The 13,473-nt window shown below is 52.3% G+C and overlaps 1 protein-coding gene across 4 annotated transcripts in view; it reads right to left on the bottom strand.

Moving 5' to 3' along the window:
• The window catches only part of MICAL2 (microtubule associated monooxygenase, calponin and LIM domain containing 2), a 222,154-nt gene that overhangs the window by 90,716 nt on the left and 117,965 nt on the right, over positions 1 to 13,473 (bottom strand). For 2 of the 4 annotated variants that reach the window (XM_042959373.1, XM_042959371.1), the window contains exons 17-18: positions 10,421 to 10,570; positions 1,213 to 1,275 (exon numbers count right to left, since the gene is read on the bottom strand). In XM_042959373.1, the coding sequence (XP_042815307.1) occupies positions 1,213 to 1,275; positions 10,421 to 10,570 (213 nt within the window). Of the gene's footprint in view, positions 1 to 1,212; positions 1,276 to 5,750; positions 5,877 to 7,090; positions 7,193 to 7,421; positions 7,641 to 8,893; positions 9,017 to 10,420; positions 10,571 to 13,473 lie in introns of all 4 variants that reach the window. The other 2 variants (XM_042959374.1, XM_042959372.1) reach the window with 2 other exon arrangements.

The following is a 13,473-nucleotide window of genomic DNA, read 5'->3' as shown; positions in this document are numbered from 1 at the left end:
GGCCAACATCTCACATCCCATTAGAATAATCTCACATACACCATTTCCCTTCTGTGAGCCTCAGCTGCCCCATCTATAAAATGGAGAGACCACCTCCATCCTTGCAGGACTGCAAAAAAGGGTCCCCATAGAACCTGGGCCACACCTCACATGGCACTGGGCTCCCAAGAAGCACTTGGCAGATAGTTCAAAGCACTGCCGTTGGGGTGGCTTTACACTTCCATGTTCTGGAACTTCTCTCCTTTCTTATATGGCCTTCACTCTGAAAACCTCTAGGTTGCTTGGGTTCCCTCCTCTGCATGAGTAAGACCAGTACAGCCCAGCCAGGGTGAGCGCACCGGCTTCTCTTCGATGAGTCAAACATGGTGACAGGACTGTTGTCACCAGCACCGATCCCAGAGGCTGCAGAAGATGGCTGGACGCCCCCCCCCCCCCCAAAGGAGGCAACCCTGGCAGCCTGAGCTCAGAACAGGACAAGCCTTTCTCACCCTGCTCTCCACTCCCTTCTCGTTTGCACTCGCTAATGTCATCACTGTGTTTTACTCATGTCTACACTCCGGGCACAGGGCATGTGCTCTGAAGGAAGGAGGAAACATGTTCCTGGGCCCATCTGTGGCCAAACAATGCTAATGTCCCCCTCCGCCTCCCCCCCCCCCACCTCGGGCCTGGAACTCAGCCAAGAATACCAGGTGTCTGGGCCGGGCTTCTCCACAGAGCTGGGTCCCCATGACCACCTGGCCTGCTGTGAACATCATGAGGCCCACATGGCTCAGGCAGGGTGAGAAGGTGTTTCCAGGGCCTCCAAGCTGAGGGCTCACTGGAAGAGGAAGTTTTGACAGTCAGGGCCAGAGAAGGTCTCCTGGGCATATTTGGGCTGACACTCCTCTCTGAGGAGTCCCTGCGTGAGGAACATCATAGGACAGGCGGTGGGCCTGCATGCCCAGGGATACGCTCAGGGCATGGGGGAGAGAGGACAAGGATCGAAACCACCTTGTTTTGAGGAGGTCCAGAAATTATACCCTTGGAGTTGAGACTCAGGCAGGCCTTTGTGGCTGTGACCTCCCAGTGGGCACCCACATCTGCACCTGTGTCCACTGGTGCCAGGCACCGTGCTGTGCCCATCCGTGTGCAATGCTCACGGCCTTGCGAGGTGGGTCTCATAATCCCCCTTCGCAGATGGGAGAGCTGAGATTCAGGGAGGCTCTAACTCACCTGAGGCCGCACTGTTCTTAAGTGGCTGGGATGGAAATGGAAACCCGAAGGTGACTTCTTTGCCTTTAGAAAGAGAGGAATCAACATGCATTTCAGGTAAATGAGCTTTCTTCTGGAATTCTCCTCCACTGGGGAAAGAGTATGTTTACTGGATCCTTCAGGCATGTTACATTGGTCAGTTTATGGCATTATTCCTGTCACCCTCAGGGCTAGCTGCCGTCACCTCCATTCTATAGGTTGGGAAACTGAGGCACTGAGAGGCCCACCAACTCATCCAAGGTCACACAGTGAGTACTTGGTGTTCTGAACCCAAGTGCGACCCTAAGCTCATATTCTTCTCCCTGCAGCGCCCTGCCTCCCTGAGACACAACAGCACTCTGCTAACTAAAATTCCCCATGTTGGGATACACACAGTACACTTCCAAAGGCACTCTTATCCCAGGAAAAAAGAGAAAGACGATGAGGTTGAGGGAGGCCTTGAGATCTAGGCTTGTCTCAAATGAAACAAAGACATAGCAACCAGCCAAGTCTCACCTAGCTTTGCTCCAATGTACAAATCTCTGCAACAAACCCTGCAAATCGAGTTTTGGAACAAATAGCCCCATGTAGAGAAAGCTCCTTTTGTGATGCGCATTGCTCTTCTGACCCAGGAAGACTGACCCACAGTCCCCTCTTGCCCTGCTGCACAAACACTCAGCCGCCATCTTGTTCTCACAAGAGCTCACCAGCCTTGGCAAAGGACTGGCAGTCATGCCCCCCTGCTTGAAAAGAGAGGTTAACTAATGGTTGATTGGGGGCCAGTACCACCACAGGAGGGCCGGTCTGATGGGATGGATGAGTCGAATGGTGCTGGGAACATACAAGTGGACATGATCCCTAGTCCAGTCCTTGGAAGACAAGACTCTGGTAAGGATCTAGATCCTAAATGAGAGGACCTAAGGAAGCCATGTGACACCATTCAGGCCAAACTCCCAGTGGCATCACTGAATCTTAGAGCAAAATATCCACCTGAGAAGGCAGGCAAGTGGAATCTGAAGGCAGAGCCCTGGCCACATATCTAGGGACTGGTGATCCAAGTTTGTATCCCTGTGAGGAACACGTGGTCCTCATACGAGTTTGGCTAGGTCTTCTCCCAGGTGGAGGTGGCTATCCCTGGATCCTCAGAATTGGAGTGTAGGGCTCTAGGGCAGGAATAGAGACACGGTGCCTGCCTGAAGTTTGCCAGGGACCAAACATCAGTCTCTAAGTGCATTTTCCTTCCTCTGGCTTCCCTGAATGGAGGCCAGCTTGCGGCCCTGGGCAGTGAGAACAGCCCATAATCTGCTGGAAAGAAGCACTGAGGCCTCAGGCTCTCTCCAGGGGAGAGGCTCCCGGAGCTCCTTCAGGACTGAATGAAGTAGTTTGTCACCAGGCTGTCACTTACTTTAAGGGGCAGCTAACCCTCTCTTCAGAGGAGGCCATCACCCTGCCAGATTCTGTACATGCACAAAGTCCAGTGTTGAATCAGTGGTAGGGTGGGGTCCAGGAGAGGGAGGGATATTGGTGGTGTGTGTGGGGGGGAGTGCAGGGCCACTGGCCATATCCTTTCCAAGAATGCTTGAAACTTGGAATTCACCACTCATTCCTAACTGTCTACAAGGGCTTCACACTGAGATCTGAAGGGTATTGTGAATGCTGAGTCCAAACTGGGTCCTTTTTACAAATGGAGAAACCAAGGCACAAAGAAGGTGAGTGGCTTGCCCAATGTCCCAGGGTAGCCCTTTCTAAGAGCTCTCCACTCACTGCCAGCCACCCTACGACAGGCACATCAGCCTGTAATTAATAAGCTCAATTATACTATCACCTGATGGTCAAGGCTGGCTAGAGAAATGGAATAAGAATAAGAAATAGGGGTGACTCTTCTACCACAACCTGGTAGAAACAAGGAACAGAGCTGTAGGGGGGAGCAGAGGGCCTGAGATTGGCCATCCCAAAGCCCACTCTACTTGCGGTTCTCCATGCTCCATGTGGAGCTCTACGCGGTCACAGCCTCTGGGCTGGTGCCTCTGACAAGGACTCCATTCACACTGGGCTGGGGTCAGGAGCGCTGGGTACCAGTCGCCTCTCTGCACCTTTGTTTTCCTATCTGTGGCTCTACTCTCGCTCAGTTCTCTTTCCCAGGAAGAGCCCTCCTACCACTCCATTTTAAATTCCTACCCATCCCCAGCCTGCCAGGTCCCTGCTACCTGCTATAATTTTTCCATAGGATGTACTGTCTTGTCTTCTGATGTACTGTACAGTTTATTCACATATTATATTATCATTGACCATTTATTTCAACCTACAAGGATATAAGCCTCACCGGGGAAGGAATGTAACTCCATTGAGGCCTATCCCAAGAGCCTGAAGTGCCTAACACTGAGCTGTCTGTTGTTTAATAGATGTTTGTTGAATGGCTGAATGTTCACTAACTGCCTTGCTTCGTGGGTGACATTGGTTTAAAGCTCCTTGAAGAGCCCAATGGAGAAGCAGCCGAGGGCTCCAGTGGAGCATGATGAAGATGTGACGGGGAACGTGCCTATTGACGTTGACAGACGTGACAGAAGTGCCTCTGTCAGACCCTGGTGGCCTCGCCAGCACTTAGAGATCAAACACCTACTAGAAATCAAGTCGGGGAACTTGGGAAGGGTGGTAGCTTTTCTTGTCCCAGCTCTGCCCTCAGGCCAGGCCACCATGAGCATGAAAGAAAAGCAGAGACAAGAAGGGACCTTGACCAGGGCTAACTGAAGAGCGGCTGAGCGAGAGAGAAGCACGGTGTGGGCCTGGCTGCCCAGCCAGGAGCACCAGCCACTGCCTGCTTGTGCCCAGGCAACATCGCCCCTTCTCGTCCTGTCATGGCTGCCACAGCAGCAAGTACCGTCCCCACCAGGGGAGGCTCCTCTCCCAAGCTGGGCAAAATGGCTGCTCCGCAGCCTTGGTGATGGTGATGACAAAACTGCCAGTCTCCACCCAGAGAGCTCACTATCACATGAGCCAGGAACCACTCTCTTGTTGATGACAAAATACAGAAGCCCAGATAGGTCAGGAGACTTAAGGTCAAACAGCCGACCAATGGCTGACCTGGAACAAGACGCTAGGCGTCTTGGCTATGGCTATCTTCCATGGAGCTGGAGGTGTTTGTGTTTCTCCATGTCACCTCTCGCTGCCCTTCCAGGGGGTCATTCACACCCACGACTGGGACTGTGGAGGAGTGGGGGGCTGATAATATTCCTTGCTCCTTTCTTAGTGACGTTCCCTGTACTCTTCTCCCCACAGCAGTGGGAAGTCACTGGGGGTGGGACTCCCAACTACAAACCGAGAGATAGCTCCTCTTGTACACTCAGGTAACATCAGGTGTTTGAGCTTTAGCTTAAAGCACGGGAGCAAAAGAGCAGTAACTGTGATGGGGGACATTCAGCCTTGCACGCCCAGACGAGCCTGGGGAGCTAGATGGACCAGATGTGTTCAGAGGAGCACGGTTTGCAAGGAAGGGACCAAGCCTCCTCATGAGCAACAGTTAGACAAAGTGGGCTTCACATCCATTTTCAGGCTCCTCTACTCTAGGGGCCAAGCTTCCCAGAGACCACCCCTCTCCCACCCCCACCTGGAAGTGTTCTCAGCATACTCAGTGACAGGAGGACAAGGGGGAAACCAGAAATTCCTCCACAACCACAATCTAAAAATTGTTCAAGGGCGCATTTCATTATCTACCTAAAGTTCGCTCCCTACCCCCGCTCCAAGCCGACCTCTGCACTGCTACCTGAGTCAGCCTTCTAGAACACAGAGCAGTGGCTTCTGTGGCTATAAGAGGACAGAATGAAACCCCTTAATACCAAGAGTGGACTGACTCTCACCCTCATCCTCCACACTCCCATAAATACTTTTATTCCCAAAGCAAGTTACACCAGAATTCTCTTTCCGTTCACGCAAGCCCTGCCTGCCTTCCTCTGCACATGCTAGACCTTTCTGAAATGCCCTTCCCTTTCTGTGTAACCTTCGACACTTGTTTCCCATATTGCCTACTCTGTGAATCCTTTCCAGACTTCTCCCCTTCCCTGGGTTCGTATAAACTTGCCCTTTCTGTGCCTCGGAATTAATGGATAGTGTTGACAAGTAGTAGGTTCGCCGTGTGAAGCTGCCATTTTGCTAGGTCAAAAACAACCAAATACTGGCCATCTCCTATGTAAAATGTTACTCATTTCTATGCTGCTGTGCTGTTCATCATCAAAACTGGAGTAAAAGGACCGTGCCGCCCACCCCGTCTCACCATCTGGCACGCGGTGGCATATGGTGGGTGCCAAGATGCACAGCACCGTCCGGCAAGTTTTTGTGTGCTGCCTGTTCTGCTTTGGGGCTTGCTCCAACACAAAAACAAATGAATCCGGGACTGCTGTAAAGCATCTTACAAACCCTCTTCGCCTCCAAAGCAAGCTCCTGGCATTTGTCTGCACAGGGTGGGTAGAGGAGAAGATCTCAGAACATGCAGAGGGTGGGGGAAGCTAATGGTACGGGACGACTACCTTTCTGGCAGGAGAAACAGAGTCAACAGTCGATGGAGAGGAAGTAGCAGCAGGATCAGGAGATGGAGGGCAGGAGGGAGAAGCCGGAGGGTGCTCGGGAGACAGGTCTTTAGAAAGTAGTTTATTCTGCACAGAACAGAAACAGGAAGCTGTGATTATCCCTGGGGTGTGCACCATGATGCTCGCCTCCACAGTGCAGCCCCATGCCTATGCATTCAAGGATGGGAAAAGAAATCCAGGCCTGGGTCTCAGGACAAAAAAGAAGCCTCGGTCTTTGGAGCCCAGCAGGACCGCCTGGCTCCCGGGTACACGGCATTCTGCTACAACTATTCCGGCTCCCTCGTCACACCAAAAGAGCTGCAGCCGCTCCGTCCTAGTCCTGCGTCCGTCTGCTGCAGATACCATCGCTAACGCCTGACGCTCTCGCTCTGGAGTTTGGGGTCACGTAGCAGCTGCAAACTTAGGAAAGGAGAACCCTGGGCTACTGTGGAGGCTGGCCCCTGGGCCCCAGAAGTGAACTAGATGCAAAGCATCCCTCCGCTGTCAGTGACTCTGACAAGAAGCAGAGGACACAGGTCTGGAGGAGACGGAGTGAAAACAGCAGAGGGGTTATGTCCTAGGGACCAGGCTGCCTGCGAGCGGTGGTGGGGGGGCGGGGTGTCTTACGCACACATCCACTGTGGGGACCTCACTATCAGCTCTTCCCGCTCCTCGCCAGCCCTCGCTCTTCTCTTCAGTGAGTTTCGAAGGGAGTACCTGGCCTGCAGGGGGCTGCGCTTCCCATTCTCAGGCAAAGCCATTCTTCTTGGCTGATGCCGCCTTTTGGGAAAGCAGAGCACAGGTTACAGCCTGTGGTTGGCCCCATCACTCAGGATCTCCCCGGTCGGGGCCACGGGGAGATTCCCCCATCATGCCTTCCAATGTCATGAGCAACTTGTCCTTCACGGTCAAGTCACTGTGATGTGATTCCTGACAGGCCAGCTCTCCTTCTCCGTGTTGACTCTCAGGACGCTCAGAGCCTACTTGGACCCCTCTAGGATCTAAAAGCATTCGGTTCTGTTTCCTTTGACCTGAGCCCACTTTACTACCTCGCTTTTCCCTTTGTCATGATTTATCTACATATTTTTGCATCTTCTCATGTGGGTCTTTTTTAGATGCCGGTCCAAGTTCTTGCAAAGTCAATAGCTCCTCATGCCGTGGAAGGAGGAGGGGGAGGGTCTGAAGCTGCACAGACTGAGTCGTGGTCACTTTGCTGGATGTCCAACATGTGGTCACTTTGCTAGATGTCCAACATGTGGATCCCTGGGTGGGGGAGGGGGCTCTGAAAGCCCCTTGTTTACCTGTGGGAAATCCCCATGTCCAAACATGGAGGCGAGGTGAGCCGCCTTCTCCTTAATGTTCTTTTTGTGAAATTCCCTGTTGGCCAAGTTCTGAGCCCTCTTCTGCAGGCCAGGTGAGAAAGAGGAAAGAAAAAGAGACAGCAACAGAGACCGTGAGGGTCAGGAGAGAGGTTGGGGGTTTGGGGGGTAGGGGCAGGCTTGTCTCAGTGGGACAGAGGAGACAGGGAGTGAAGAGGAAGAGGAGGAACCCACTGTGGGTGGAGGGAGGAGGGGAGGGAAGGAAGGCACCCCCAAACACAGGCAGAGGAGGGGCACGGAGCAAAGCTTTCACCTGGAGAATCCTGTCCTCCACTTGCTGCAGCCGCCGCAGCACCCCGGAAAGGGCCAGCGTTCCCTGGCAGGCAGGGGGCAGAGCAGGAGAGCTTCCTGGCCCACCCAGCTGCAGGTCAGACTTGGCTCTGGCTCTCCAGGGTCTGCTCGGGCACTCGCAATCAGCAGACACTTGCTTTAGCTCTCGGAGCACATGCCCCGTCACAACCACCGAGGGGAACTGGGAGAGAAGGAAAATCAAGCTTCCTTCCCGACTGTGGCCCATTCACACCCACCCCACCATAAGCCATCCCCAAGCTGACCAGGGACAGAGGGCACGGCAGGTGCCGCCATCAGTCAGATTCCCTGTTAACCGGGGTCCTGACTCTCCACCATCTGACATCCTCAGTAACGATACACAGTCTCGGGCCTCCCCCCCAACTCACCGGATCAAGACCTGTACGAGGCTGGTCTCAGTCCCAGCTGCACCCTGAGGTCACCTCAGACACTTAGAAAAAGTAACCCAAGTTTGGCCCCACCCGCCGGGGGTCTGGTTTAATTGGTCTGAGGTGGGTTTCAGATATTTCTGAAAAACTCTCTAGGGGCACCTGGGTGGCTCAGTCGGTTGAGCGTCCGACTTCGGCTCAGGTCATGATCTCACGGTCCTTAAGTTTGAGCCCCGCGTCAGGCTCTGTGCCGACAGCTCGGAGCCTGGAGCCTGCTTTGGATTCTGTGTCTCCCTCTCTGTCTGATCCTCCCCTGCTCGCTCTCTCTCAAAAATTGGTAAACACTAAATTACGAAAAAGAAAGCTCTCTAGGTGATTGTGACGCCCACAGACGGAAAGCCGCTGGAATACACCCACACGGGCCTCGCTCGGCCTCCACCACCTGGAGCGACACAAAACTCCTGGTGCTGATGAGCCGCTTCTGAGTACTGTGGTCACAACAGTGTTTCTGTTCCAATTCCAAACCCAGAGATGCTAGCTGGAAAAAGCCTCAGCCCACGGCTGCCAGTTGCCTCCCCGGCCCCGGCCGGTCCTGGTCTGCTCGGGCACCGGGGGAGGCCTTCGCCACATCCCAGCCTCACCCCTCCAATGGTGCGCAGCCAACCGGTCACCTGAGCTCGGCCCAACACCACTGCCGCTTATCCATCCGTTTCGAAATCTGCCTATTCAAGTGGTCTGCAAATAAAGCTACGTATCCCGGAGCTTCGCACAAAATCCCCCACGCGGTACAGCCGGTTCTCGCCCGAGCAGATGCAGCATCGAGGGCGTAGTCGTTGGGCAGATGTTACTCCTGACTGGCAGGTATTTCCAGATGCTGCATGCCTGGTTAGTCTTACCTATAAGGGCGGTCACCCCAAGTTGTGTCTGCCTTCCCAGAGATTCTACAGTCAGCCCTACATGGGCTGCACAGCCAGCCACTGACCCCGCCCCTCGGGGTGAAAGTCCCCTCTGACTTCAGCACGACAGCGTCCACTGGAAGGAGCCCTACCTGCCTTTTCAGAGGAGGTGATGGGCCGGGTGTGGGCTCCTCCGGCCGGGGGCAGCGAGAGTTAACAGGTGGGTCAGAGGAAGAGCGCAGGACAGGCTTACCTATCCCTGAGATGCGGCATTCCTGGGAGGAGGAAGGGAAGTCCAAAAAAGCAGCCACGGGAAACATGAAGGAAAAGGTGAGTCAGACTGAGAACTTGGAGGGAGGAGAAGAGAGGTGGGCAGAGACAGCACCCCTGCAAGCTGGGCCTTGCTGGGAAACCTGAACCCTGGCTCTCCGTCCATGTGAACAACAAGTCCTGGAGTCCCCCTCTCTTGGACAACGTGTAAATCCCAGGGAGGCCTTGCTCTTGGCTTAGACCTGGGGCACTGGGCCTGTGCCGCCAGGCCATGCCAAGCCAGGGTGGCCAGCCCTCGAGTCCTCCTGGAACTGGCAAAGCTCCCGGAACACTAGATGCTACATTCCTTCTGATGGAAGAGAACCCTCAATGACACTTGGGGACTTCTAGGGGCAAAGCCTCCAGAAGGGGCAATTGAGAGAAAAAAAAAATTCAGAGAATTGTAAGTCTCGGGAAAATGGCTCCCTTATAGCAACAAAACTTGGCTCCCTGGGGAAGGTCGGTTTGTCCCAGAGGGGGCGTGGTCCACCATCAAGGCCAGACAGACATTTATGATTGCCTGTAAACCCAATCAACCAGGTGTTCTCTAAAAGAGAACCAATCCCCTCATCCCAAGCTCTTGTAATTTGACGGCGGCATCCCAAAGGAATTCAGGGGAGCAAAATGAACCTCATGCAGCTCAGACCCTAGAGTCAGAGTCTGGAGAGCAGTCAGCACAGTGTGCAGCCTGGCCCACGGCATTCTGCCTCTTTCGGCCTCACAGCCACCCCTGCTCAGACACAATGGCCCTGCTAGCCTGACCTCAGTGAACACAGGAGAGGGGATGTCAGAGAACCCTTGGGGAGGGCTGGTCCCCCGGAGCTTAGACCCGTGACTCAGTTTCCCCTGGTTTGCACATGTCTTCTCACTCTGGCCTTAGGCTCCTCGGCAGCCGGCATCTCAAAGATGGCTGCAGACCAAGTCATGGTTACAAGGTGGAACCAAATTCTGGATTTCTCCTCCAGTGCAGAAGAGGCATCAGCAAACTACGGGCCCCGGGCCAAATCTGGCCTGCTGCCCGTTTTTGTAAATTCAGGTTTGTTTGCACATAGCCACGCACATTTGTTTAGGTATTGCCCCTGGCTGCTGTCATGCTACTAGGACAGAAATGAACCGTTGTGAGAAAGATAGCATGGTTCCCGAAGCCTAAAATATTTGCTAGAGCCTAAACTTGCTATCTGGTTCTTCTTGGAAAAGTGTGCCGACTTCTGATCTAGAAGGAGCGCCAGTCTCACCCGAGCCAGGCCTGGCTGGCCTACCTGAAAATCCACCACTAGCCTCAACTGGCTTCTGCTTCTGGTTTCTGCTGGCTTCTCAGCAGGTTCTGGTCACCAGGAAGGCAGGTCCAGCGAGCATCTGACAGGACTCACCTGCTTCACGAGCGAGGGGTTCCGAGAGTTCTCCTCAAACTTGGCCAGCAGCTGACTTGCCATGGACTTGACTTTGTTCTGATTTCCACCTTCTTTATTGCTGCCGCACTCTTGACTGGAGCGCAGGCTCCGGGTGGAAAAGGTTGAAGGCTGCAAAGGCCAAATTGAGTACGTTGGTTGTTGGATCCTGGCACCCAGATATCAGGAAGGGGCCTGGGGACTCAAGACGGGGGACTAGTTTCCTGAAGAAGGACACCATGGTCCGAGGAAGTGAAGCAGAAGCAGGAGGTGATGCCCATTGAGACAATGCTCATATCTTCCCAAAGGACAGGCGCACCCACCTGGGAGCCAGACAGGGTTTGAAAATGGACTCACTTCCTAGCCCCATGACCTTGGCAATTTACTTAACTTCTCTGAAGTGTCCTCATCTGTCAAATGGGAGCATAACCCACTTCCTCTGGTTGTTGGAAAACTCCAATACAATAATGAAGTGACAAGCAGAACAGTTTTCTAAATACACCATGTGGCATCAGAGGTGAAGGGTCGGGGGGGATGGGGGTGAGGAAGCAAGAGGCAGTATCAGTCAGGCAAGGCACGGGCCTTGGACTTCTTTCTCCTCTCTCCTCTGCACCCCAATCCCAACTTCAACCAACCCTTCTCTGTTGTTGCTATCTTTAAAAAAATACCTTTTAATCTGGAAGTAATTTTATTTTTTTAAGTTTATTTACTTATTTTGAGAGAGAGAGAGAGAGCAGGGGAGGGGTGGAGAGAAGGAAGAAAATCCCAAGCAGGCTCTGCACTGACCTCACGGAACCCGATGAGGGCCTCGATCCCATGAACCCTGAGATCATGACCTGAGAGCCAAAACCGAGGGTCAGACACATAACTGACTGAGCCACCTAGGCACCCCTAGAATAATTTTAGATTTACAGAAAAGCTACAAAGATAGCACAGGTAGTTCCTATATACCCTCACCCAGATGCTTCTAATGTTAGCATTTGGAATAACCATACTACCAATCCCAAAACTCAGAAATTAACCTGGCACAATTCTATTAGGTAAGCTAGAGACTTGATTCAGACTACTCTAGTTTGCCACCAATGTCCGTGAGGTTCTAGGGTACCAGTCAAGGTCCCACATGGCATGTGGTTTATCACGTCTCTTCAATCACCCTCATCTGTAAGAGTTTCCCCATCTTTCTTTGTCTTTCATGACCTTGACAGTCTTGAAGGAGACTGATCAGCTATTTTGTACAGGGTCCCTCAAGCTGGGTTGGTCTGCATGTCTCCTCATGATCAGAGTAAGGTTGTGGGTTTTGGAGAAGATGCCACAAAGTTCAGAAGTGTCCTCCTTGCTTTATATCAGGGTAGGTGCTATCAGTGTGACCATTACTTGGTTATGCTGTTTTATCAAAAGGTATTCCATGTAAGACTTCTTTGGCTCATCCTCTAAATACTAGAACCTGGAAAATAACTGGTGTTCATGGAAAGTCTTCTCTCCTTACCACAGAATCTGCTCCCATAGGCCTCAGAAGTAAATACCATCATATCTGGTGGGCAGTCTGCTTTCCCAAGGGGGCAATGAACCTCCTTCAAAGGAACAGATGTTCTCAAGACGACTAAGAAATGTTCATTTAGCAGAAAGTCATGGGAAGGAAGAAGCAAGCTAAGGTCTAATGATTTTTTTTTTTCTTCTGAAGAGTCCCTAAGAGCCCCAGGGGAAACCTTGTAGGCATATAGCCACTCTGAAGTGTTAGACAAACACAGAGTCACTCCGACTTCAAAGTACGGAATGTAACTGTGCATATCAATACAGGCTTGAGAAGAAGAGGGTAGGTTTACTGGAGTGGTCACTGTTTGCACAAGGCCAAAGTGGGCCAAGACACTGGGTCACAGACTGGCGCTTCTCAGAGGTTAATGTGCATACGAATCACCAGCGGCTCTCTTTCAAATGCAGATTCAGATTCCGGGGGCGTCTGGGGGAAGGGACACTGCATTCCTAACCAGCTGCTAGGTGATCCTGCTGCTGTTGGCTCCTGGCCTACATTTTGAGCAGCGAGTATTTGGAAAGAATTATTCCTTAGTTAAATCTGACTTTAACAAAATGGCTGGCTCCAATCACAGTCCAGCAACATCTCAGATGGGGCAGGAGTAACCAGATTTCTTCCCACACTCTGACTCCTGTGTTGCCATCTACAGAAAGAGCACAAACACTCCTTCAAATGAGCCGCGGATGAAAGGCAGGAGAAGACTTCCACGTGAGACACGCATCACAGGCAAGCCTCTAGGGAGGAGGGAGGGGCAGATCACAGGCACTGTAAGTGAGAGCCAACACCCCATACTGGGGAAAGTGGGAGGTCTCTCCTACCCTGTTCCTCAGCCTCTGCTTCCTCTGCTGAACCACCTCCCTATTCACTGGCTTCTTGCGCACGCAAGAGCCAAGAGACAGAGAAACAAACTCTCTTGAAGGGATCAAAGAAGTTCTAGAAACGGTTTGGAAAAGGGTGATGTGAACTCATTGGATAAAATGTATTTGTACACATTTTAAGACATGAGCTGAACTCCAGGCTTCCTTGAACAGAGCTCATCTTTGCCCCTTCCAGAAAATGCAATGAACAATAGGCAATTCCCCCACCCCCCCAGGTTGGGCCTTGTAACTTTCTTTGTTATAAAGGTCACTATGTTGAGAACCAGTGTCTGGATCCCGGTCGAGGCTTCCACATGAAGCAAGTCACAGACATGAACAACAGTGTCCTAAAAATATACAGCAATAATGCACCTTCATCCACATAAGGTAAAGTCTTTTCTAAGTCCTGTAACTCAGGTATAAATGTATTATACAAACTGTCCCGCATGCCTTTGGGGCCTAATTATGACATCCGCCGGTACGCTAGCTAAAGCCGGCATCCTACAGTTCACTGACAACATCTATGCTTGTTTTTGTGGGGTTAGGACAGCTTTTTCAGATGGTATAAGTACCTCCGGTCTCTTTAAAGAGCTTCCTGGGGAAGCAGGAACGGATACTCTCTTTTTGGCCAGATCGATTTTTCATCA

The sequence above is a fragment of the Panthera tigris genome, chromosome D1 (genome assembly GCF_018350195.1).
Source record: "Panthera tigris isolate Pti1 chromosome D1, P.tigris_Pti1_mat1.1, whole genome shotgun sequence".
NCBI lineage: Eukaryota > Metazoa > Chordata > Mammalia > Carnivora > Felidae > Panthera > Panthera tigris.
This window is presented reverse-complemented; position numbering and strand designations above follow the sequence as displayed.